The following is a 27,034-nucleotide window of genomic DNA, read 5'->3' on the forward strand; positions in this document are numbered from 1 at the left end:
AGACCAGGTTGCTCCAAGCCTGATCCAGCCTGGCCTTGAACACTCCAGGGATGGGGAATGACTTTTCAGAGTTTTTGAGGACTGTACCTCACGAACACTCTGTGCTTCTTAAGGACATATGAACAGCCCAGGGCAGCAAATTTAAACAAGTTAAAAAAGGAAGATACTCTTTGCCAACTAAGGAAAACAGGCTCAAGCTACCAAAGTGCTCCAGTTTGGCAGCCAGTCCTACCTTTCCAGAGGGCTCAGACACAGATGTGGTGCTGCTCTGTTGTCTCGCTCAAGGCAGGAGCCACAGCCCTGGTCCCTCTGTTCACATGCAGATCCAACTCAATGCCAGAGATTAATTGCAGAATTATCTTCTACTCCTGCTTGGAAGGTTGTGCTCTGTCTCCTTCCAGTTCTGAAATTTAGAAGGATGACCCACCAGAAGCAACAGAGGATTGGAAGCAGTTGGGAGGAAACAGGAATAAATCAGGCAATAAACAACTTCCAAGGACTGAATTGCAGTTGTGCAACACTGAGGAGCTTTTCTTGCACATACTTCAATACTGATAAATTTTGTCACTTGTAACAGGGTGTCACCGGCCTCAAACTCAACCTCTGGTTACCTAAAGATACCCAGAATTTGGGATACTGCTGGTCTGGCCTCTGAGTCCAGCCTCCCAAACACCAAGCATCAGAAGCATCACCAGGAAGTCCTGGGTATTATGAGCAAAGAAATTACATGTAAGGTCCTCAAAAGTGTGCAGTGCATCAAAGAGTGCTGCTGCCAGAAGTGAGAGACTGTCATGAAATGAAATATTCAGTTACAACAAGTGGCTGTAGAGAAATTGAGTAGGAAATAGAAGATAAAGCAGCTGGAATACTAAGCTGAGACAATTATAAGCAGGATAAAACATTTAACAGCATTGTTTAGAGGAAGAAAACAAAACGTAGATAAAGTGGTGACAACAATGAATTTATAAAAATGTAAGAAAATTAAGGCTAAAGCAAAATATTGAAAAGCTTGCAAGAAAAAACATCAATGCCTGATGAGGGAAGGAGGAGGGAAAAAAAGATCTTTCTGGAGCAAACATGAAAGATAAATGGTACAGTAGAAAAAGCAAAAAGAGGGGAATAGCAATCAACAAAGACTTGTTTATTTGAAAGTTTGGGGTGTATATACATGTATTTTCTTTAAACATGATCAGGTTAATAACAGACAGATGAGACATCACTTTAGAATGTAAGGCACATTTACAGCATGACGGACTTTCATATATGGTTTTCCTCTTAATATCTACCACTAAGTTCATTTTTCTTTATGCTAGAAATTAGAAGATAAACGGAGATGGTGGGGTGCCAGCACCTGAGTTGGGTCTGGTATCAGAATTCAAGGCTGTGTTTCACACATAGACCATTCTTACCCTACCGTGTACAATTACCCCGAATAAGTTTTGCAAAGGAAAGCAAACAGAACGGAACGGCTGCCGAACCCTTTGTGTAAGAGCTGCCGCACTGCTGATACGGAGGTGATTAAATGGAGCCGCTGTTGGATTTCCCCTCGGCCGGAGCGCACTCGGCGTTTCTCTCAGCGCCGCTGCCCTGACAGCGGCCCCGGCCCGAGCCCGGCCGCGCCGCGGCTGTCGGGGCTCCGGCCGCAGCGGCACTTCCCCGGGGACACAGGAAGATTTGATGAGCCCGGAGACACTTTACCTCAGAATTCGACTCCCTGCACCCATGGGCAACTTCTTGTGCCTTCCTCTGAGGGAACCTCGCGGTTGGCTAAGGTTAAAGCTACGGGATAGCAGCAGGAGCTCATGGCCGACCCAGTATAACCACTTCCACCACAAAACTGATACCGATTTATACCTGAGCTTCTATTTTGACAAATTTAGCTCCTGAGGTCTGCGGACAGCGGAGCGGTCCCTCAGGCAAGAAGGGCATCAGCCACCTGTGCGGCCGCGGGGGCAACGGGAGGTGGCATGGAGAGGCCGGGGATACACGCAGAGCCGGGAGGGCACGGAGAGGCGGGGGCCGGGGTAGCCCAGGGCTCGGGGCTGCCAGGGAGCCGGAGCAGCCCGAGGCTCGGGCGGAGCGCGGCCGGCGGGGTGCGGGGGCGGGGACTGGCGAGCGGCCCCTCAGGCGGGCGGGGGCCCCCCTGTACCCATCATGCCCCGCGCCAGAGCGCGAGCGGCGCTTTCCCGCGAATTCAGTTCAAAGGCGGGGGGTGGGGGGGGCGCGCGCCGAGCGCGCGGACCAACCAAACGCTTCCAGAACCATCCGCGCGTCACGCGGGGGCGGGGCCGGCGCCGGCCAATGGAGCGGCGCGGCGCCATCCCCGCAGCCAATGGGCGCGCGCGGGGGGCGGGCGCGCGGCGGCGGTCGGGCTCGGCGGCCGCGGCGCTGAGGGGAGCGGGGCGGAGGAGACTTGGCGGAGTTGGAGCGCGGCGTGTCCCCCCCCCTCCCCGCCTCACGCACCCGCCCCGGCCGGCCCTGCCCGCCCCGTTCGCTCTCCGTCCCGCCGGGGCCCTCCCGGGGCCACCCCTATGGCTCCTCAGAAGCACGGTGGAGGAGCGGGGCCCAGCTCGGGCTCCGCTGGCGGCGCCGCCGGAGGAGGAGGTGGCGGCGGAGGAGGCGGCGGGTTCGGGGGCTCCGCCGCGGCGGCGGCTCCCGGTGGCAAATCCGGCGGTGCCGCGGGAGGCGGCGGCGGCGGCGGAGGAGGCAGTGGGTACTCGGGCGGTTCCTCGGCCTCCTCGGCAGCGGCGGCGGCGGCAGCGGCGCTGCCCCCCGTGAAGAAGCCGAAGATGGAGCAGATCCAGGCCGACCACGACCTCTTTCTTCAGGCCTTTGAGAGTGAGCACCGGGTCGCCGGAGGAAGTGGGGGCCGAGCCGGCGGGACCGGCCCGAGCCGCCGCGGAAAGGGCGGGAGGAGGAGGGGAGGGCTGTGGGGAGCAGGGGCTTCCGGGGGTAAACACGGTCGGGGGATAGAGGGAGGGAGCGGGGCCGGGGGAGGCGGGGGCCGGCGGGTCCCGGGCGGAAGCGCGGGGAGCGGGGCCGGTGTGCGGGAGGGCGGCGAGAGGCGCCCGGGGCCCGCGAGGCGGAGGGCGAGGGAGTGTGTGTGTGTGTGCGCCCGCGCCCAGCGATGAACTTGGTTCTCAGTAGAGCACTTCCCATCAGGCTTTCGGGGCGGCTGGTTCCCTTCTCTCCTCCAGCAGCCCCTGGAGGCTCTGGGCATCGAGGGGCGAGGGGGCACTTTCCTCTTTGGCCTCTGCCGTTCGAGCCCTTTTTAGGGGGAGGACGCGATTAAGAGTTCACTGTTCTTGGTTTTTCTTTGTTTGGCAATAATTTTCACTTAGTCGAGGTTTCGCATTGGAAATCGACCTTTCCGACCCAGGCATTCCCCTTGTGGGAGCTCCACATGGGAGGAGAGTCCCCCTGATTTCACTAGAAAGTTGTTTGTGGAAATCTGTTTTAAAAGGACAGTGGACCAGTAAACTTAAATTGCACTAAAAGATTTTTGTGCAGCTGCCAGGATTTGAAGGGAATTTTTAAGGCCCTACTTGAAGGCATGGTCCTGTTTTGGGTTTGGTGCTGTCAATGCTCACACTTGTAGACGGTGACAGTGTTGGAGTTTTTGGTGTAGTCTGGAATAAAGCATGGCCGTTTCAGTCTCAGTCCTTTTAACGACGCTCTGTATTCAGTAAATACCGTGCTGCAAATGGGTCAAGTCACAGACTTGAGTTTTAAGAGCTTTTTCTCAGTGCTCGAAGTGGAAAAAATTCTTCTGCTCGTGCCTCAGTGTGTCAGACAAGGGAAGCCCAGAGCTGAGCAGGTGGGGATCAGGAAGAAGCTACAGTGTAGCTATACATACATATGTACATAATGTGTTTACCCCGTGTGCGAATATCCTGGGAAAACTGCAGTAAGTAAATACTGCATCAGAGAAATCCTAACACGTGTAGTACTGAATTGCATTCTTCCTGACTGTTTTTGTCCCTTTTCAAGGTCATGTGCTAGGAAAAGATAAAAGATTTATTTTAAGCTTTTGCTGAGTAATACAGACTTGTGAGACATATGTCTCTCTGCAGGTTGAAGAGTGTGTTTCAGAATTTTTCCACTTAAAAAAACTAATGTTGAAGCAGCAATGTGTTGCCTTTAAATTAAATTGCATCCTTGTGAATGTGACTTAATGTTTTCTTACATTAAGAAATTATAATTATATGTCATGGGGTTTTTGAGACTGAAAAACATGGGATATCTTTTTCAAAGTTGTGAATACTCTATTTTCACTTTGTGGCGAAGTGCACATACCTTTCTTTTATCTTGATTTGAAAAATATGGATTTTATTGTGATAATTTGCATTAAGCAGATTTTCACTGGCTTTCTTCAGGCTTCTAAAAGGAAATTCTGTGATCATTTTAAGATTTCCTTCTCTAACAGTAGTACATCTCTTCATGTGTTCTATGGGGTCTTACATTCATAACTGTAGAAATAAGGCTGAATCATATCTTTAAAAGGGGGAAAGGATATAAAAAGCTGTCCTTTTCTTCTTCTAATTACAGAATTCCACACAATAAGGTTTCCAACTATTTGAAAGAAATGTTTTGCAGTCGTATCAAAAGAAATTTTTTTTATTTCTTTAAAAATAAACTGTGTTTTCTTTATGTGGGGGATGGAAGCAGTGTTACCAGCCTTAGCATGGCCATCAATACATTGTCTATTCTCTTTTTTCTCTCCTCTTGGTGTGTATTAAATCATTTATAAGTTTTTTTGCTGATGTTACTTTGTGAAGTTAGCTTTTATTTCAGTTCAAATAGGGAGTATTTCAGTTTAGTTTGGAATTCTTGTTAGAAATAACCTGATCCAGACAAAAAACCCTTCTTGTCCTGATTTAATTGGTTAAAACTAAACTGAAGGTCCTTCTCTTGTCTGTAGGCAAGTCTTGATCCTTTGAACGTTGGTTCTCAGACGTGTTTGAGATGATGCTGTGCTTCAGTGTCCATTTTGTGAACAGCTGAATTATCTTCTCTCCTTCTGCACTTGAAAACAGTAGTTGCTCTACTAAAAGCAGCATTAATTTCCTACCTTAGAATGATCCATAATAGATCACAGTCAAATGACAGTCCCTGTTCTTGTTTCAGTATCTGCTGCAAGTGACCTTGGTACTTGCCAGAAGTGTAAAGCAATCAGAATCCAAATTATCTGGCTGTGTAAATTTATTGTGCTCTTTTGGTATCGGAGCAGATGTGTTCATTAACTTCATGAAGAAAACTTACCTATATGACCAAAGGTTGTGATACATTGAGGTATTTTTTCTGCCCCTTAATGATACAAAGTCTGTAAGGAACACATTTTGTGGAAAGGAGAGCAGTCAGAGTTTGAGTTGAGACCCCTGGTTTGTGGCACCTTAAACAAGAAGTTGCTTTGTGCTGTAGAGTTGGTGAAGTAACCTTGAATGTGATAACTTGGAGTTATTTGGACGTTGTGATGCTTCACATAATGGCCTTTGTGATAATTGTTTCAAAGTAATTGCCCCACTAAGATACTTTTTGTCATTATAAGGCTGTCTTTCTGGAGGTATAAGTTGCATTGGGTAACGTGTGTTCCTTTTTCTTAGAACCAACACAGATATACAGATTTCTACGTACCCGGAATCTAATAGCAGTGAGTAATTGGTTTTATCACTCCTTTACTTTGCACTTGTAGAAAATTTTAATTAAAGCATAACCATTTTCTATTTTTTCCCCCCTGCAGCCAATATTTTTGCACAGAACTCTCACTTACATGTCCCACAGAAACTCCCGAACAAATATCAAAAGGTAAAATTGTTTTTGTAAAGTAATCCTAAAATGTTCACCAAGTAGCAGAAGTCCAAAAAGCAGTGGAGGGTAACCTCCTGTTTTCTTTTTGAAGAACTTAAAAATGCATACTTCAGTGTACAGTTGGTTTCTGAGACCTAAGAGGTTTTTTGCAATGTTAAGTGTATGTGTAGCTTTATCCAAGTGACTTCTGTGGATACTGGGAGTATTCAACTGTGGAGAACTGTCTGCAGAATCCTAACTAATTCTCTCGTGTTTGTTTTCTATTTTGGAGGAGAACTTATTAAAAGAAACCCAAAAAAAACCTGTATTACATCCCAGCTCATGTAATCAATGGTGCTTAATCATAATCATATGAAACATTGTATTTTAAACTGTAACCTAGCCAGTTGTTTTTGAAAAAATCAAAACCCAAATACAAAACTATTGGCTTTGTTAGTTAATCATGAAAGAATCCAGTAATTATTTCTGTAGTTATTTTAAAAGCTGGAAAATAAAGCAAGTCTGTTTATAGTATTTTAGAAGAATTCCAGCAAAAAAAGGTTGCTTTGAGCTGGATACACCTGAGAGATGGGCTTCAGTTCTGATATTGCAAAATAGTCATTCCTGTCATATGAGGTGCTACAGCTGCCTGTCACTGGACCTGAAAACACAGAAATACTGCAGAGGGACAAGTGCAGTGTACATTATTTATTAGCAGAATCACAAGGCCCTTCCAGTTACTTCCCCTTCACTGAAAATCCTTTGTTAGTGTTTAGAATTCTTTTGTAACCTGAACATTTAGTCTAAAACATTTTAGCACCAAAGTTCTTATCGCTTAGAAACAGTTGCTGTGGGACTTAAGTACAACAAATATGCAACAAAATGGGATTATGGCAGACAATTCTAATTTAGACTTCATATTTATATCTAAGGGAGGTAATATTTGCATGATCTATTGATCAATAGAATTTGCATATTTTTAATTAAAGGAACTGTTTATGGCATTATTGGATCTCTTGGATATTGTTTAATGTTCCTGCTATGAGTTTTAATGCCACAATATCACTTTTTCTTAAAACTGAATCCATAATATACAATTTCAGATACTTAGGTAATGATCAGATTTATTTATTTTTTTAAACTTGAAGTTGCTGCTTGCTTCTTCTTTAAAAAGTTATCAAAATTAATTTTTTGCTTATTTTAAAGTGAGTCAGAACAAAATGTTAAATTATTTTTAGGCTGTTTTGTTTTTTGTGGTTTAGTTTTGTTTGGTTTTTCTAACTAGAATTGTACTACAGGAAGTTCTTGCTTATAGCTTAGATTAATTCATTATTGATTGAAATGTGTATGTTACCTGAAAATGTTCTGTTGGATATCTGCTATCCTTGCTGGGAAGCAAGAGACAATTCTTTGCCTGTGCATTGTTATCCACTGTTCCAAATCTCAGTTGATTCAGCTGCACAGGTAATTCTTGATTTGAAATGTTTGAAACCTACGAATTTGTATCAGTTCCCTCAACACTTTGTTTTAGAACTGTGAGTTTAGTTGGGAGGTGTTCTAATAACATATTCTAGCTGTTTCTTTCAATAGTTCTGTCAGTGCTGACTAATTGAAATCATGCTTGTAATTAATTTTCGGAAGATTAAATAGAAGGTGTGAGTATGTTTTCTTTATAAAAACACAATAATGCAACAAAAGTGAGTGAGCATAGTTGAAAGTGAAAAAGACAGAAAGTAATTGTGAAGTGTATTCCTCCTGGGTTCCCTCTGCCCTTTCCATGCTCACTCAGTACTGTGGCCCTTCTCTTTCAGCCTACTTAAAACCACACAAGTTGTAATTTAAAGGTAGTTTTGACTAAGAGATTGGCGAAAGACTCTTGACTGGACTTCCTGAGGGGATTAGCAGGATCCTTGTTTGCTGATCTGTGCTGGTAAATACTCAAGATCTGAATCACTGTTCTTCCTTCAACACAAGTAGTTAAGGTCTATGATCTCGATGTTTTGGTGAAAAGAAAGAAAATATCTGAACTGTAGAAGATCATCCTGAGATTTATATTAAGAAAAATCCATGTTTTGGTTTCAGTACGGTGAAAGTGTTAGTAGAGTTCTCTTTGCAAAGGAGTCTTTTCTGGAACTGCACCACTGTTAGCCTGCTTATGTGAACTATACATGTATAGTAATTTATTCCCCTAGAACTCCTAAATGTTGCCATTGTTAAATTGCTGATAATTTTGATTGCCATTTCAGTAAACAGTATCATAAGTAAAGTATAAAGAACTAATCTCTGAATTTAATAGACCTTACTTAAAGAATAGTAACTATGACTCCACATCTTTTACCTCCAGCTCTATGATAGTCTGAGAAAAATGCCAGACAAATTTATCACTTGGAGGTAGGGAACTAAAACTGCATTTTTACCAGGAAATTATCTATTGATATTGCTCCACATGTTTAATACTGAGAAAATGTTTAGAAAACCTAGAGTGCTTAGAGCATAGAAAATGGTCATAGGGACTAGTTAATAGGCATGTGTCAACCTGGGCTAAAAAGGTATTGAATTTGCTGCTTATTGGAGAGGTGATGGGCTTTGGTCAGCTAATACTTGTTAGCTGAACTGGACTTTGTGTCTCTGGGTCTGTCTTCAGGTGTTAGTATATTATTAGACCAAATTATGGTGTTGGTAAGATGTTAGTAGCTGTTAATAAGTTTGCTTCACAGACAGTATTTGGATAAAGGAATAATTATATTATTTATTGGCAAAATAATGACATGCTATGATGAGACTTCTAATACTTTGCTAATTATTACTTTTCTTGTCTGGAATAAGAGTGGGTGGAGAAAGGAATGTGCAAGATGCACATACTTGTTACATAAGTGAATGCTGTCTTGAAAATTCTGAGTGTGAGGGATGGTTATTATAAAAACTTGATTTTGTCTGTTTTGCATGGGAGCATGGTGACATAAATAGTAATTAATTTTAAAGGCATTTCTGCTCTTACAAGTTAACTTCAAAGGCAAAAATTTTTTATTAGTTGTTATTTTTAGTTTCTTGGAAAGATTTTTTTTTTTTTAGGAGGGCTCTCTTGTTTTGACTAACCTGAGCCTGGATTTAGCAAAGGCTGTGCCACTGTTCTTTTTGGATCAGTAATGGTCACATACTAAATACAAGTTGGGTCAGATGTTAGTATATTTTATGAAAGATTGTTAACTTTCCCCCATTCTGGCATGATGATTGTCTCTTAGCTGGTTTTTGGCTCGTATTCTGCTCATGACATAACTTTGGTCTAAATCTGTTTTAAGCAATTCCTCAGTCTGGAGAAAGCCCTCTAAACTTGCTGTTCTGCAGAACAGTGGCTGATTTTGATGAGCTGGAGCAAAGTGCACCCAGAGACATTTTTACCTTAGAATCTGAAACTTCTAGTAAATTGCTCTGTTCTTAACATCTCTTCTTTAAAGTTGAGCACTGCAGTGTTCATTTTAACAATCCCACGTTTGAGTGTAGGTGAGTCAGTTCTTCAGTCTCATGTGTGACTCTTGGACTGAGTAGAGCTTTGAATCAGTGATTGTTTACTACACAAATCATAATTGTTTTTCTCCTTGTTATGAGTGCAGCCCTGTAGTTTTTGTTGCCCAGTGTTGCTGTTTAGTCCCCATGTGATGTGTAACTCAATCATTCAGGAGCATTACGTGCTGAGTGCAGACAGAGTGACATCAGTGTTTCTTCAGTCAGGGTATTTCTCTAGACAAATGCTTCCCACTTCCCCAGAGCATGGTGTTGTTACCTCTGCAAGAAATCCAGTGTTTGGCAATGGTTTATGTTCTTCTTACTCCATTTTTCTGAGGTATAAATGTAGAGGAAAGGTGCCCTCACACTCTTGTGTTGTCACTGTAGTCAGGTGCAATTTTGTGGGCAGCTAGATGCAAACATCAACTTGCCTTTAATGAAAAATGGAGAGGCTGTTCTGTAACATGTTGAATAACTTCTGCTCATAAGTGAGCTTTATTTAGCAATGAGCATGAAATTGTATGTATGGTAGAACAGGCTGAACATATGAGCGTGAGCAGACTGATGTCAGAATTACAGAGAGGAAAGATTTGAAGTGATTATTCTCTGTGACATTGTTGTCATTGTGCCCTGTTTCCTGTGGGTGGGTTCCAAAGGTTGCTTCCAAATTCATTGCTCTTTGCATTGTGTCCATTTAATAGAAATGTGTGGAGAAATAAGGGTTTGGGGTTTTAATTAGGCTTTTAACTCTTTTGTCCTATAAGGTTTTATGTGATTTTCATTATTATGATCAAGATTAAAATAGTAATGGCTGAGGGGCTGACATGTCAATTCTTGGTATGTATAAGTGTCAGTAAAACAGGAAGATTGTCTTTGACAAAGCTGAAATGTGGTTAAACATGTTCTTTGTCAGGGTTTCAGTATGTTGCTGTTAAATGAAACTTAGGAGCAGTAGGATTACTGTTGCAAGGTCTGGGTTTAATTCCTTGTATTATTTTGGATACTGCTTGAGCAGCAGTTGTGTCCCTTATAACACAGGCATGATACTAGGTCTAAAAAATTATATCTGTGTCTAAAGGGTGTTTTCTGAAGAGAAGGCTAAAATGATATATAAAGAGAGTTTTACATGGAAAATCAAGTGAAAACTCAGGCTGAGTACATTTTCTTGCTGTAAGTTGTGGGTATAGCAGCTGTGTAAAACTATTCTTTTTGCTTTTTCCTCACAGGAAAACATTCAAAGTGGATGACATGTTATCAAAAGTAGAGAAAATGAAGGGAGAACAAGAATCTCACAGGTACTGTCCTGCTGTATATTTGTGTGTGGGTACAAATGAGTTCATGCATGGGCTGTGAATCAGAATTCCTTTTGACTGATAAAGTGCAAGTGATAAAGAGTCATTACTCGAAGCAAGGTAGTTGCTGTTGGAAATTTGCTTGCAGAATCTTAAAATGTGTGTATGTATGCTGGTCACTTACTTGGAGAAAAGCAGTGTTGGGAATATTCAGTATTTGTTGTGGCATCTCTTAAAATGTGTATTGAATCCTCAAATAGGTATTTACCTTAGCTTTGTTTTTAAGAGTGTCATTTGTGTCAGTAAGTAATCTCTGTGTGTTGAAATTAAAAGTAAAAAGGAGGTGGATTTGGGAAAATAGGAAGTTCTGCTGCTTGTAGTTTATGTTGTTTTATACTTGCTATTTTTAACTAGTTCTTTTCCCACAGTGTTAGCAAATCATTAGATTACTTCAGAGGCAACTGTGCTACAGTGTAGGCTGGAACAAACTTACAAATTTTGTGTTCTAAGAGGTTTTATGGATTTACTGTATATTATTTTTCTTAATTATATTTGCTCCACATATTTTATTTAGTTGCTTTGTTGAAACAACATAGAGTATTGACTTGTATGTGTTGTTTTTTGTGCTTTCAAAACTGTAAAAAATATTCTTTAATGTGGAAAAGTAACATGGATAAATGATGCAAGTTGGTGTAGATAGAGTCCTTTGAATGCTTGAGCTTTGGGCACTTCTGCTGGTCATCTCAGAACTCTTGGGAATGTTTGTGTTTAACAATAAGTGTGGAGTGTCAGGTTGTATCTGCTTGAGAAGTGAAGGTGCACAAAGTTTTGTCTGGTGGGGTAGTGGACAGGTTATATTTTTTTCAATGTGTACTTCAGAAATACTAAGTGGTTTTGGGACCCTTTTTAGTCTAGATTTATGAATACCTTTCAAGAGAAATACGCCCTGAATTTTATGATTTGAAATAAGATGTGTCTATGGTCAGCAGAATAGTCTAGGCTGTGGAACAAAACAGATGCAGTTATTATTTTGATTGCACATGTAATGAGTGATTTGGACTTGATTAAACTGATAGCTTTATTTTTAAAGGTGCAGGTTCCCCCTTGTAAAGATTCTTATTACTGTGTTTAAAATACTTGTTGGTTTGGTTTTCTTTTATTTTACACCAAGCCTGTGGTTCAGAGTGAAATTCTGGAAAATTTCCACCAAAACTGTCCAGCAGATGTGTTTGCCTGCCTGTGAAGGCAAGATCTCCTGTCTTCAGGCAATGTTCTTCTACTGTAGTGTTGGTTGTGTTGTTTTGTTTTTGTTTTTTTTTTAATGTATCAAGTCATGGAGTACACAGGGTAAGTCTGTAAAGAGAAATCTGATGTTCAGTCCTGCTTCAACTGCAAGTGCTGTTTCCAGGCAGTTTCCAAGTTGAGAGGATGGACTGAATCGTTAGAGTTCTGTACTGAAGATCAGTGAAGTGGTTGCTGTGAGAAGAAAACCCTTATTTGTTCTAACATTTCCTTTTTTTTTGTTTCCCCTCCTGTTTAGCTTGTCTGCTCATTTGCAACTTACATTTACTGGGTTCTTCCATAAAAATGGTATGTTTGCCAATTCATTCATTCCACTATTAATTTGTATAACACCTTTGAAATTAGTAGAGATCTGTGAGGGGAATATTTGAATGTTTTTACTCTCTGCTGTTTGGATGCAGGTTTTAATTTACTTGTTCAGCCTGTCTCATTAGCTCTAATTCAGTAGTGCTTTAGAAATGCTGTGGTGTAATTGTGATGTTAAGAAGATAAGCTTCAGGGCCTTAGTCAAAACAGCGATTTTGAGAAATCCTTCAAGCCATCATCCATTCAAACGGAAATAGACCTTGAAGAAAGTGATTCTTTCCCAAAGAATGTGATTTTTCTGTGAGTGTGTCTTTGGTGTTTGAAGTAGCTTTAAAAAACCCCACAGCCCTCAAATAGTTGGAAGATTCAGTGGCTTCTACTTTAAAATACAGGTGTAAGAAAAAAAAATAGGCTGAGTCTAGAAATGGAGGAAAGCCATGTCAACAATTATAAAAGCCATGGAAATAATATTTTAGTGACTTGTAGTCATTCCACGGTGTCCTTCAAGCACATAAGGATTTGCCTCTCAGTATCAGAATATTGGATTTCCTTGATCAGAATGAAAAGTTCTATTCTGTTTTATTCTATTCAGAGCTCTGAGAGTAAAAACCGTTTTTCCATTAAAATATAATTTTATTTCTGGATTTTTGGTTGCCATTGCTGATCACACCACTGGCAGAGGCTGCCTTGAAGATTCCAGGCTATAAATTTCCAGGCTATAGGAAATTTATTGTGCAGTCTCTGAAATGAAGTCTTATTTTCTAAGACATTTTTTCAAGTTTGTTTGAGAGTCCTTTAAGAGCTATTGTGCATTTATTTTGCCTTGCATAATATTTAAGGAGGGAGGGGATGGTGGTGTAATTTTGTTTTGTTTTCCTATCTGATAGCATCTAGATCTTAAGCCCAAATTTTAGGTTTGCAAGCTGTAAAGAAAAAAAAACTGGGAAAAATAATTCAACTCATCTCTAATTAGCATATTCTAACTGTCCTTAAATCTACCCATAACATTTTTCTCTGTTCTAAAAAAGTAACAAGCTTGCTCTTTTAAACTTTAGAGATCAGCTATGCCTTTAAATCAGCCAATATGAGAATAATTAGTATATATTCGAAGTGGAAATTTGTAGTAAGTTTGGGGAGAGTTGAAACTAAGAGTGTGGTTAGAGGTCTTTGTACCTGGTATGTGCCTGTGGTTAAAAAGTAATTACAGGTGGATTTATATCATTGAATAGATCTTCACTTTTTCAGAACTTAAAATACTTTTCTGTTTAGATAAGCCATCACAGAACTCAGAGAATGAACAAAATTCTGTAACTCTGGAAGTACTGCTGGTGAAAGTTTGCCACAAGAAACGAAAGGTAAAAATGAGCTGACAAATTGTTAATATACATTAAGGCAAAATGTTTACCTGCTTCTAGAATATCTAAGTAACACTGCCTTATAGTGATGCTAATGTTGAAATTAGCCTTTACATTTAAGAACTAATGTATTCAAGTTGTTTTCTATTGGATTTTGCACTGTTTTATGAGAAATGAGTTTTAAAAAACATTCAGCTCTGTTGATTGAATTCACCTTGTAAATCATATCCCCTTGTATATTTCAGCCACTTCTGGTTTTACCTCGGTTTGTGTGTCACATCATTAAATTATTCATTCTCTTGTGATGTCCAGTGGCTTAAGGAAACCAGGCAATCACAAAATCATAAAGTAGCCTGTGCCTTTCAGAGTTTAGTAGTAAAAAGGAACAAACTGTAATTGTTTTGAATTCCTCAGTCATCTGCCAACTTCTCTCTTTCCTTGCTTTTTCTGTATCTGTGGTTTTTACTTTGGTTATTTCAATTATTGCAGATTTTAGCTACCATGAATCAGAAACAATTTTATATTTACTTTTAAAGCACCTTTGAATTTGCTTTTAGTTTTAGCTGTACTTATTTCACATCAGTTGGCAAATTATTTCCCCAAATACAAGAATATGGGAGGCTCATTTATACTTTAGGTTTAAACCAGAAAGGGAAAGATTTGCAGTCAGAGCTGTGTGTTCTTTCCTAATGCTAGGCTGATTTGACAGGTTTTTAAGAATTAATACTGTTTCTAGCCAATTTTGTTAATTATTGTAGTATGGAAAAATGTAGTGAAATCAGGAGGTGCTAATGGTTATTCCAAATGTTTTGCTGCAAGTTTCATATTTAGCCCATCTTGTCTTGTTTTCCCAATTCTACACAACGTTCAATGATTTCTTTGAGAGGTAATTGAATATAATAAATCCTAGGTAAGTGGTTCTTTATCTCACAGATAGCACAAAATGCACTTTGAAATATTGCAAGGAGAAGATAGAAAGCCTTTGGAAAAAAATATATAACAAAAACATTTAATTTCTTCAGGTAAACAGAATTAAATTAGTATTAATGACTGTTCTACAATCTTTTTAAGTGCCTCATGTTAGTGTTTTTTTATTCACATAGAGAAAGATGGCTTCTGCCAGAAAGGGTTATAGAATGCCAGTTTTATTTACATTTAAAAATACCTGGGTTTACATTTAAAATCTGGGATTGTTCCATATTTTTTTATTTATATCTGTTACAAGGCTTATTATAAGGCATATTTTCAAAAGTTGGCAGAACAAATGCAGTTTAGAAATGGCATAAATTTAAATACTTAATGTCTTCACTTTGAAGTCTAAAAACCTGAACCCTATCTTTCTTGTTTTGCTGCAGGATGTCAGTTGTCCAATAAGACAGGTTCCTACAGGTAAAAAGCAGGTGCCTTTAAACCCAGACCTCAGCCAAATAAAACCAGGCAACTTCCCATCACTTGCAGTTTCCAGTAATGAGTTTGAACCAAGCAACAGCCATATGGTGAAGTCTTACTCATTGTTATTCAGAGTCACTCGCCCAGGAAGGAGAGAATTTAATGGACTGATCAATGGTGAAACAAATGAAAACATTGGTAACTTCAACCTTGAAATCTGCTTTTTAAATCTGCAAGGTTTATCTTGCGGGCTTGTGTGGAGTTGTCTGGATAAGCAGTGTGGGTCACACTGTGACAAGGGCCAGTAATAACTGAGTGATTGAGCTTTTATTTGTGTGCAGTCTCTTTTGAGATGGGGGTGAAATTCAGCTGCTAGCTAGAAATTGTGCTTCTGGTTTTGTGTAAGTTTACCACCACTTGTTAGTGATGTGATGCTGAGGGTGTGAGACAGCACTGCTAGAGGATGAACAGTGCAAGAGAGCCCTGTGGTCACTGAGACTGTCCTCATTCCTCCACCAACATTGGTCACTACTGACTAACTGTGGGTGCCATCAGTGTTTCTCAGCAAAACTAAATGACAAGCCAATAGAAAAATACCTCAATAATAAATTTTTAAAAGTTATTTTCTTAATCTTGTTGAGAAGTGTTACAATGCAAATGTTTCAGCTTGGAGAGTACATATAGAATGAAAAATTTTGTTTCTCACTATTTTATAGCCACAAGAAGAGGAAGATCAAATCCCAAATTCTTTATGCTGACAGAATAATACAATGAAATTATAAATACACGAGAACACACCTAAAATATGATTACTGTTAAGCTAAGTGGTCTTTTATTGCATTGTCCTTCTCTATTGTATGGCACATCTGACACAATCATTAGCCAGTTATATTTGTGAGTGCATAGAGATTGTTGGATCTTTTGAATCTGTGCTTGTGCAATGATTGAATTCCAGATTTCTTATGTGCAGATGTCAATGAGGAGCTTCCAGCTAGAAGAAAAAGAAACTCATCAAATCGTGAAGATGGGGAAAAGACATTTGTAGCACAAATGACTGTATTTGATAAAAACAGGTAATGTTGTAAAAACAAATATAGCTTCTATTAATCATTGTATTAATCATTTTTAGTCATCAAAATATTAGAAATTTGATAATAAGCTTAGTATTTTCTTTGTCACAGTGTAGATTGTCTTTGGCTGCATTTTAGTTGTTATTTACAGTAAGAACTTATGTTTTAAAAAAAAACTACAGGTTTCATAACACGTTTTATACTGAAACCTATTCAGTGACTACTGTAAATAATTTCCATCTGTGAAATTGAATATTGTCCTGGTAATTTGCATCTGTTTGTCCGTTCCTTGCCAGTTTTGTCATTTCTCTGGTTCTGTTAAAGATCAGTGACAGCATAATTAAAAAGTTAAACAAAGAAAAGGTCTCTGAAATACCCTTGCTGCTTACACTCTGAGTGCCATAATTTTTCCCATGCCCAGAGTGTTGCTGGTGTAGTCACAGGTCTCATTTGCTGACAGCTACAGAAGACATCAGTTCTCCATTACTACAGGACAATCAAACAAGTAGTTAAAGTTATAACAGGCCTACTCTGTCATGTAGTTTAATTATTTATTATCATGATACTACTTAATGTATTTCAAGGAAGGTGGAGTGTGGTGAACTCACATGTCAGTAGCTTAGAGCACTCTAGATCCAGTTAAAAAAATAAGGACCAGACCATTTCCTGGGTAGACATTTTGGTTGTTTGTGCTGCAAAGGATCATGGTGCCAACAGCCAAAATACAGTATATGAAAATAAGAATTCTTTCCATGGAAAATGCAGGTCCCAGGTAGAGGTATGTATTTACATTATTTCTTTATCAATAAAAATGGAGCTTGAAGAAAAAGTTACTTGAACCAGCTCCAACTAATTCTGACAAAATGGTTGTTTATCCAAATAGGGTTTTAGAAGTATATTTTGAGAAGAGTTGGGGTTTTGAAGAAATTTTCTTTTCTAATCTGTATCTTCTTAGAAGTCTTGACAGTATTTTGTTCTTTTCTATTACTTTATTCCACTGGATAACTTCAATATGCTAAGCAACATATGAACCATTAGGTGGTTTTGTAGTGATGATAAGCAAGGACATTCTCAGGCATGCTGTTGTATAAATGAGACTGATTTGCAGCAGAACCAAATAATGCATAAAAATGTATATATTTTTGGTTTAGTCTTTAACAATTTTCTTTGTTATGGATGATGTTTGCCTAAGATTTAGACCTAGTCAAATTTATTTTGTCTGAAAATATGTTTAAGTTCATGGAAATTTAATTACTGTGAAATAGAGCATTTTAATAGACAAACAATAGAAGAGCCTTTTTACACATAATACATATTTTGTCTTGACAGACGCTTGCAACTCCTGGATGGGGAATATGAAGTGGCCATGCAGGAAATGGAAGAGTGTCCCATTAGCAAGAAAAGAGCCACATGGGAAACGATTCTGGATGGGAAGGTACGGATTGTTTTAGTGGCCAAGAAACCAGGAAATAATTCTCTCTGGGAATGTATGGACATACATTTTAATTTAGCTTTCAATTTAGAAAGCTTTGGCTACACTGAATCATTATTACAAGCAGATGTAAGTATGGCAGCTGTCTCTTTTCAGTGACTTCTGAATTCCTGACCAAGAAAATCAGGCAGTTTAAATGCTATTCTAACAAGTTGGACATTTCAAAAAGCAGCAAACTGCAGAATATTTCAGGGGAAGAAAGAGGAGCCCAGCCAGGTGTGATCTTATGTACATAGCTTAAGAGAATGCTGATAAAATGTCGTGGTGAAAAGAAGAGGGTGTATCAGAGTAGGAAGAAGGGTTGAGCAGAGAGAAGTTGTTGACTAGGTGAATCAACACTCAGTGATGCAGTGATTGTATGTACTTACATAGTCATGCTCACATGTCCTGGGAGAGTATGAGTTTTAAGTGGAGAGAAGAACATGAAGATTCCAGATGGTTGCAAAGTATTTGTGTCTCAACATGATCATATAATTATGAAAAAAGCAGAGATGATCCAAATTATATAGTAGAAGTACTGTTACAAGCTCAACTATCCTGATCAGCCTCTACCTGCATTAAAATAAATTACATAAATTACGTAAATTGCACAGTTTATGTTGAGTGGATATTTTCTCATGATTGTTTTTATGAAGACACTTATTCTGCTGGGTTTTTTTTACTTCCCCCACTCTCCAGAGGTTGCCTCCATTTGAAACATTTTCTCAGGGACCTACACTTCAGTTTACTCTTCGTTGGACAGGAGACACAAATGATAAGTCTACAGCTCCTATAGCTAAGCCTCTTGCAACAAGAAATTCTGAAAGCCTCCCTCAAGAAAACAAGCCCAATTCTGTTAAACCTACTCAGACTATAGGTAAGCAGACTTTGGTTTTGCTGCTGAATAATCATCTGCTTAACCCTTTTGTGCTTAGAGCTCACTGGTACAGCTGCTTCAGGTTGTTCTCAGCATGAAAAAGCAAAACTGAATGGGCTTTGTTGTATCCCCTATTTTGTCATTTTTTAAGGTTAAAAGCTATACATCAGGACAATATTGAAGTGATTATATACAATGCTCATAAATCCTGCTGTGAAATACATTGGAGAAAATCCATCACTAGGATTTCTGAGATTGTCTGGTTTGCCCTACTCACTCCAATTCATGTTCTGTAAGTTTCTGGATTTATAGGTGCCCTACTTTCAGGTGGAATAGAGTTAATTGTCTTCTCAGTGGCTGCTTTAGTGCTGTGTTTTGGATTTAGGATGCGAATAATGTTGATAACACTGATGCTTTAGTTGTTGCTAAGCAGTGTTTAGACTAAGTCAAGGACTTTGCAGCTTCTCACACCACCCCACCATCAAAGAGGCCAAATGACACAAGGGGCTGGGAGGAGACACAGCTGACCCAGACTGGCCAGAGGGATATTCCATGTGTGGCTTCATACTCAGTATAGAAACTAGAAGGAAAATTGGCCTAGATGACATCTTTATTTTGTCTCACTCCCAGTTGTTTGTGACTTTGTATTAGAACCTCATGTTGGCAAGTGAAGCTCAAAGACATCTGGAAAACTTAAGTTGTACAGAGAACAACAGGTTGCACCTGTTGTTTCAACGCCTATGGACATACCTAGACTCTGGGTTGGCACCCAGTTCACTTCAGAGTAATCAGCATTTCCAAGCTTGTAACTAGACTGGGACTCTAAAGAGTAAGGAATCTTCTAGGTCCCTGTTGTAGAAGTGATTACTTGGAGTGCAGTGGTTCTGTCCCTAGGCTTAGTCTCTGGGCTGTGCAGTGAGGCACTGCTAGTGAAGAGTTGATAGGGCTTTGGAGAACTTGTCCAAAATGGCATTTCAGTCTGAGTTTGGTGATGTTTTGGAGATGGAGTAATGACAGCAAGGAAATTACTATTATGAGTAAAGCACTGCTTTTCCAAACATGGTTTTTATGCAGTTGTGTTACAGTAAATGTTGAGAAACTTAATGGTGAGACTTTCTAAGAGTGGTGATTCTTTGTGCTGTGTTTAGGGCTTTAGTGTGATAAAAAAGTGAGATCAAGAAGAATTTCACCCTACCTGTGCAGAAGCCAATGTCTAGAATGACCCCAACATCCTCAGCCAACCTTACAGGCATCTTTCTCTTTGGAAAGAGTACAAGAATATTTAAATAAGACTGATACCTGTTCCCTGAATTGAGTCTTTTACCTGAGCTAAGGATTGCAGACACTTGTTTCTTCCATTAGGATGAATGGCTGACAGTGCACACAAACATGAATTCCAACAGAACCTGGGAGGTCCTTGAACTTTTGCTGTAGAAATTGTTCTGCTTTCTCTTTACTTCCTTGTACTAGGCTTCCTTGTATTTTAGCGTTTTTTGGAGACCTGTATTGTAATTTGTTAGGCAGGTTTTATGCTCAGACTTGCAAAAGAAATGAGAGTTGAGTTGACTAACTCCAGAAGGCGTGTGGTAGTTTACTATAACAAATGTAGAGGCAATAGGAACATGCCAAGACTGCATTGCCAATGTAACCAGGAACCCATTTTTTCTTCCATCATAAAAGCTAAATCTTTCAGTAAATGGATAAAGTTACAGCCAGAGCAACTTTCCCAAATAGTACACAAATGTATTGTAGTGTAGTATGTGCAGCATTGTAGGGTATTTGTAATGGTTGTGCTGTTTGTGGTGTCTGAATACCATGAGAGTGCAAACTGTACAAAACTTCTATCAGATATTCTGATGAAGATCCAGTAAATCTTTCCCAATGGGACATAAATTTGTCATTTTACTTTGGCATATTTCCCAAGGCAGACCCGTGGAATAAAGACATCAAAGACTTTCTAAATATGGCAGCCTAAACTTTGCTGTAATTACGAAGTTCTGAAAGTAGCTGAGCCATGGAATTGGGATTTCTCTGATGTGGTGCAGGCTAAAGTGTCAGGCTTCCTCTCTTTCTCACACAGACAAAAAATAAAATTTCCTTTCTTCTCCAAAATATTAAATATAAAATAAGTGCATCTTCTAAAAGTTAGATCAGTAGTGCTGAGCCTTGTTTTCCCATCTTTATCACCATTCAGAAGCAAGTAGGGTCATTGCGTGGTTTCTCTTGAGGGCAGATTTATAAACCTGCTTCGTTACATGGGGTTTCTCGTTAACTGTATGAAATCAAATACTCTTACAGATTAAAGTGTATGGAAGAGACTCAGAAGCAACTAAGCAGTGCCATTACACATACAAAGAGTGTTCAAGGGTTAAAGTTCAAGGGTTAAAGGGTTAAAGATTTTGTGTATTTACTTCCATTTCTGCTGCCTGTTAAGACTTGTGGAACTTCTGAAGTTGAATTTAAGAGATGTGTTTGAATGCAGCAGTCTGAAAGCAGGGATGGCTTTTATTTCCCAGCTTTTGGCTATACATAAAGAATTCTCTGTTGAAATAGAGTAAGAAAAATGTTGCTTTTACCTGACCATTTTTAAGTTCTCTGAATGATTCTTCAGCACTTGAGATAATCTTGTGTTGGAAGTGGGCTTGCCTGTAGGTTTGTGAAGCAAGCTGAGCATCCAGACTTCCTTGTGGCTGGTAGGAGCTACTTATGTCAAAGGACATTCAAGTAGCCTGTTTCCTTCAGCAGCAATGCCCTTCTCAGGACTTCTCAGAGCTTCCATAGTTGGGTAAGAAACAGCGTTTGTCTGTTCCTGTGCACCAAAGAAACGTGTGTCTACATGTGGTTTTTTTCAGCTGTGAAAGAATCTTTGCCTACAGATCTTCAGACAAGAAAAGAGAGGGATGTTTTAAATGAACCCCGACAGAAGTTGCGAATATTTTACCAGGTATTGGAAATAATTGTTAAAGGGAAAAACTAAGATTGAAATATTGTGTGAGATTAAAATGTTTGCTTGGGAGCTGGGTGGAAATTTCCATTTGCCCTTTTTGTGGATGCCTTAAAGAGTCTCAGATTCACAGACTGAAAGTCATTCCACCGACTCCTCTTTATGAAAGTATTCTAGAAAACTAATCTTCTTGGGGGCACATCTGATACTCTGAAAGACAAAGGACATTCCTTTTTAGATTTCTGGAGGGGGACAGGTGGGTCTCCAATGGGGAAAAAATTCTTGAAATACCCAGTGTTTCAGTACACTGGGCTCATATAGTGTTCCCAAGATCTAACTATTGCTGTGGAGGTCTCCTGTAACAACGTCCAGCTTGGTTTTGGGGGTTGGAAGTTAATGAATGAAACTCATTTGGTGCTAATTCTGCTCTGCCTGTTCCTTTGTTTGCATCAGTTCCTTTACAACAATAACACGAGGCAGCAGACTGAGGCCCGCGATGACTTGCACTGCCCCTGGTGCACCCTGAACTGTCGGAAACTCTACAGTTTACTCAAACATCTTAAACTCTGCCACAGCAGATTTATCTTTAATTATGTTGTAAGTAACCATTTTGTAGTTCAGCACTATGAAATTCTGTACAGTCTGTCACAGATGCTGCAAAGGCAGGGATTCTGTTTCCTGCTTAATAAATTGTAGAGCTGTATCTACAGGTTAAAAGCTGCTTTCTGTGAATGTTTGTGTGTTACATGGAGGGGAAATATTGTCTTTGTTTAAATCTATATATATTAAATAATGCTAACCACTGAAGGCTGAATTCTCAATGTAGCTACTGTTTTTGCATCAATGTGTTCTTTGATGTAGAAAGCAATGTAATTGTATTTGGTTGGAAGTCTCTTGAAGCTCTAGGAAATTTAGAAATGTTCTTGCTAGCAGTCTTTTCTGATACTTTGCTTAATTTTATAATTAGTTTTGAGGAGTTTTATACAAAACAGTAAAATAGTACAGAGCAAGGAAGCTTTAGTGTAATTTGCTTCTAGAGGTTAAAAATTATTTGGGTGTTGTGAAAGGAAATTTAGAGCCGTATCAGGTTATTGAGACATGGTATTTAAGGTATTCAGAATTTAAAGGTTACTTGCTTAACCTCTTGATGCATTGTCATTACTGTCTGCTGAGTATTTGCAACTGTGCTGCAGTATCATCCAAAAGGTGCTCGGATAGACGTGTCCATCAATGAGTGCTACGATGGCTCTTACGCAGGGAACCCCCAGGACATCCATCGCCAGCCTGGCTTCGCCTTCAGTCGCAACGGGCCTGTCAAAAGAACTCCAATCACACACATCCTGGTGTGCAGGTAGGAGCTGGGCACAGAATCAGCTAGGCTGGAATAGACCTTGGAGATCAAGTCCAACCTATGACCTAACACCACCTTAGCAACTAATCCATGGCACTGACTGCCATAGCCAGTCTTTTTTAAACACCTCCAGGTCTGGTGACTCCATCACTTTCCTGGGCAGCCCATTCCAATGCCCAACCACTCTTTCTGTAAAGAATTTTTTGGCCTATAAACCAGATTTGTGATCCCTGGGGATTTGTGAATCTGCAGGTACATATACACCGTGCTAAATTTCACTGTTGCTACTAAATAAAATGTAACTGAAGGAGGATAACATTACCCATGATTTTTCTTTTATCTTTCCAATTGAGATATCTGTTCATAACAATGTAGCTCTCTTTAACTGCCTTACCCGAAAACTTTTCTTCCCCAAAAAAGGTGTAGTTGGAGGGTTGGATCAGGAGCTCTTGGGTTTTTAATGGGGATTATTTCATTGCTGGAGATTCCCCCCCTCAACATTTTTGCAAGCTAGACCTTAAAATAATTGGTATTAATCAGTGGCAGTTGTCAGGATTTGCATCTGTGATGTGCTGGTGACAGCAGTGACCTCTCCTTCGGCAGGCCCAAGCGCACGAAAGCGAGCATGTCCGAGTTCCTGGAGTCGGAGGACGGGGAGGTGGAGCAGCAGCGGACGTACAGCAGCGGGCACAACCGGCTCTACTTCCACAGCGACACCTGCCTGCCCCTCCGCCCCCAGGAGATGGAGGTGGACAGTGAGGATGAGAAGGACCCGGAATGGCTGCGGGAGAAAACCATTACTGTAATTATTCTGTTTGTACAAAGTTATTTTAAGCAGATTGGGGTTTTTAAAAGATGATCTGCAGTTGTCTTAGGGAGCAGTTGGGCATACGCTGTGAAAATTCTGCATTTTGGGAGCAGAAAATTTTGCTGAGCTACTGTTGATGGAAACTCCTGGAATCAAAGTTCAGTTTGCAGAGTTAGTTCTGTCCCCTTCTGTTTGAACAAGTTTTCATTGTTTGTGGCTGCTTTTCTCCTTCAAAGAGGAGATGCTGGAATCAGGAGCACACAGTTTGGGCTGTATATAATAATATTATTTATCATCAAAAGTCTCTACCTCAAATGACATTTTTCTAACTTATTTGACTGCAGAGCCTGAATTTTCTATATATATTTTTGTGTGTAAGTTGAATTTTGGGTATGCTCTCAGTACTTGGCAGCAGATACACAATTCTGATGGGTGTGTTTGTTTCTTTTCCTATCCTTCCTCCCAATCTCCAGCAAATTGAAGAATTTTCTGATGTTAACGAAGGAGAGAAAGAAGTGATGAAATTATGGAATCTTCATGTTATGAAGCATGGGTATGTTACTGTGCTTAGTTTTCATACAAATAAATTATATTTGGTTGATCATTTTGCATTTTAATTCACTAAATACTTAAAATTCAATTGGCTCAGCTGTTTAGGAAGGGGTCATTAAAGGATAATTTGTAATAAGCTTTTGAGAGTTTAAGCTTTTGAAGAAGTTGTGCCTAGTAGCGTTGGGGCTTTGAAAAGAAAAAATACTGGACTGTGTAATAGCTGCTCTCTGCAGTTACATTGATAAATCATGTTGCAGAGTATCTTTTTGTTTTTGAAAGTGTTCTACTTGCATAATGATGGCTTTCTTTTTTGACAGGTTTATTGCTGACAATCAAATGAATCATGCCTGTATGCTGTTTGTTGAAAATTATGGACAAAAAATCATTAAGAAGAACTTGTGTCGAAACTTTATGCTCCACCTGGTCAGCATGCATGACTTTAACCTCATCAGCATCATGTCCATAGACAAAGCTGTGGCCAGGCTCCGAGAGATGCAGCAGAAGTTGGAGAAGGGAGAATCGGTGTCCCCGACGGACGAGGAATCTTCTGAGGAACAAAGTGGGACAGCAAATGGGTACAGTGAAAATACCATGAGAGAGAGGATTTCAGAAGTGGAAAGCATCTCAGGTGTCACGAAACAGAGCAAGAAGCAGAAGCTCTGAAGTCAAAAGTCAATTGTCATTCAACGGACAAGCATTGAAGTGACATTCTAGGGTGCATGAGCTCTATAAAGAATTACACATAGAAATACAGAGATTCCAAACAGGCACTGCTGGATGGAAATAAATGATTTCAACAAGGATATTGTTTAAACAGGGTTTTCATTCAGTTACTTATGCAAGTACTACATGTATATTGGTTTTGGTGATGTAATGACAATATTCTAAGAGTTTGAGCATGAAGAGCAATATAAAAATCTTTTTGTAATTTTAGTAATTAGTGTCTTAAGAACTTTATGGAATTTACATAATTTAAGTATATGTAAAACCGTTTTTTATATTAAGATTTTTGCATCTGTATCTGGCTGTTTTTCCTATCATGAATTTGTGAAACATTACGGAAAGGGGATTGGGATACAGTTTCTGCTTTTCTTATTTAGAAATTCTCCAGTTAGCTTTTTGTGAAAATAATGTCTGACTATTTACAGTTTAACCTTGATCCTTGTATTTGAAATCATTTATCAATTGATCATAAATTACAAATCAATTTTTTTTACACTAAAAATTATCAGAGATGGCAAACTTAGCACTTCCTTTGTATTGTGCCTGTTTGGAAACATCTTGACTTTTCATGTTCCAGACACAGTGAAGTACCACCTTGGCTTTTTGAGGTTTAACCAGCAGTTTGGGTTTTGTGGATAATTCTGATGTATTGATCGCCCAGTGTACCATTTTAAACTTGAACATTTAGCTCCTTTATATTTTTATTACACATCTACACAGCTACAGAGAGGGTTTGGGTGCAGCCCCTTGTGCCCGGGCTCGCCCATCCTGGGGTGCCATGCTAAGGCTGGAGCCTCGTGTCCGTCTGCAGGCGCTGCATCGCCAACTTCCCGCGAAGGTCTCGCCTCAGCACAGACTGCAAGGCCAGGCCGTGGCTTTAGCTTTGGCTTTCGAGATGCCACTCTTGAGGGAAAAATGCACTGTAAAATTGGACCAGAAAATGTGTTGCACTTCTTATGTAAGTATTCTGTGATGTATTGTATTCAATACAGATACTAAGATGCTGACTAAACTATATTTGAGCAGTTTTGCACTGCTGTTAACACATTTTATGCATACGTTTACAGATTTTTTCCAATGGAAAGTGGTTTCACTACTGGTACAGTATCAGCACCGAAGGGTTTTATTCCAGCAAGCACTGTGGTTGAGTGACATCACCTCAATTTTTTATTATCCTTAAAATATTTCATTTTTCATATTCTTTATTTATAAAGGAACAATGCTGCTGTAAATACAGGTATTTTTTGTTTTTTTATTTCATTCCATCACCATGAGATGCAGTTCCCTATTTGTTGAAGGGGTATATAAGCTTTCTAATGGTGTCTTCAGAAATTTATAAAATGTAAATACTGATTTTGATGGTCCTTAAGATGTGTTTAACTGTGAGACTATTTAACTAATGGTGTGGATGTGATTTGTCATCCAGTATTAAGTTCTTAGTCACTGATTTTGTGTACAAAATAGGAAAGAGGGAAACTGCAGCTTTTCATTACAAACTCCTTGAATTGCCAGCTCTCTTGAGTTTTAGCAAACTCTAATTATGCCTCTGGATAGTACATCATGCATTTCTCTCTGGCTTTAATTTGCTAAAGCTGTGCACATATGTAAAAAAATAGATTATTTTAGGGGAGATGTAGTTCTAGAATTATTGCTTATGTCATTTCTTAAGCAGTTATGCTCTTAATGCTTAAAAGAAGGCTAGCATTGTTTGCACAAAAAGTTGGTGATCCCCCCAAAAATAGTAATGAAATTACTCCTGTTCAGTAAACTTTGTATGTCATGTCAATTTATAATAAAAGCTGAAAAAATCCCCTTGTTTTCTATTTATAAAGATGCCTTTTCTATTTGTACCTTTGAAGATGCCATGTAAGCTGGTTAAAAAGAATTTGAACGGTACAGTAGCTGTAAAAACAAAAGAAAACCATCCCTCCCCCTCCAAAAAAAAACCCCCAAAACAAGTTCAGCTGTTTAAATGAACCATTGTTTTTCATTAAATGTTTTATTTGAAATCAGCTTTTGTACCTGAAGTTCAGTAATACAAAGTCTGCCATGATGGGTGTCCAGTCATTCCAGGTGCAGACACCTCAAGCAGCACCTCTATGAACTCTCTTCTGCATGGCTTAAAATTTGGATGTGCTCTCCTTTGCCAGATTGTTACAGTTCTATTTAAGGTATGTCCATAAATTTCCAGGGTTTTAGCCAGATTATAATAACTTTCATTTTCCTTTCTTGGGTAGGACTTGAATACCTGAGATGGGTATAGGTTGTGCTTTACTGTGCAGAGCTGAAATTTTTAGAAGTGC

The 27,034-nt window shown here is 39.5% G+C and overlaps 1 protein-coding gene across 2 annotated transcripts; it reads left to right on the forward strand.

Moving 5' to 3' along the window:
* The first annotated feature begins 2,394 nt into the window (after positions 1-2,394).
* Positions 2,395-26,743, forward strand: SUZ12 (SUZ12 polycomb repressive complex 2 subunit). 2 transcript variants are annotated; one of them, XM_059864598.1, is made up of 16 exons: positions 2,395-2,838; positions 5,604-5,650; positions 5,741-5,805; positions 10,518-10,586; positions 12,124-12,173; positions 13,461-13,546; positions 14,902-15,133; positions 15,906-16,008; positions 17,335-17,440; positions 18,176-18,353; positions 21,206-21,297; positions 21,751-21,894; positions 22,491-22,648; positions 23,252-23,450; positions 23,930-24,009; positions 24,326-26,743. In XM_059864598.1, exons 1-16 carry the CDS (start codon positions 2,532-2,534, stop codon positions 24,669-24,671), a joined length of 2,262 nt encoding a protein of 753 aa, XP_059720581.1. In that variant the 5' UTR covers positions 2,395-2,531; the 3' UTR covers positions 24,672-26,743. The 2 variants fall into 2 exon arrangements, with proteins under 2 accessions (XP_059720581.1, XP_059720582.1); XM_059864599.1 differs by lacking the exons at positions 5,604-5,650; positions 5,741-5,805 and having other exon boundaries at positions 2,722-2,838.
* Positions 26,744-27,034: the final 291 nt, after the last annotated feature.

The sequence above is a fragment of the Haemorhous mexicanus genome, chromosome 20 (genome assembly GCF_027477595.1).
Source record: "Haemorhous mexicanus isolate bHaeMex1 chromosome 20, bHaeMex1.pri, whole genome shotgun sequence".
NCBI classification, from domain to species: domain Eukaryota; kingdom Metazoa; phylum Chordata; class Aves; order Passeriformes; family Fringillidae; genus Haemorhous; species Haemorhous mexicanus.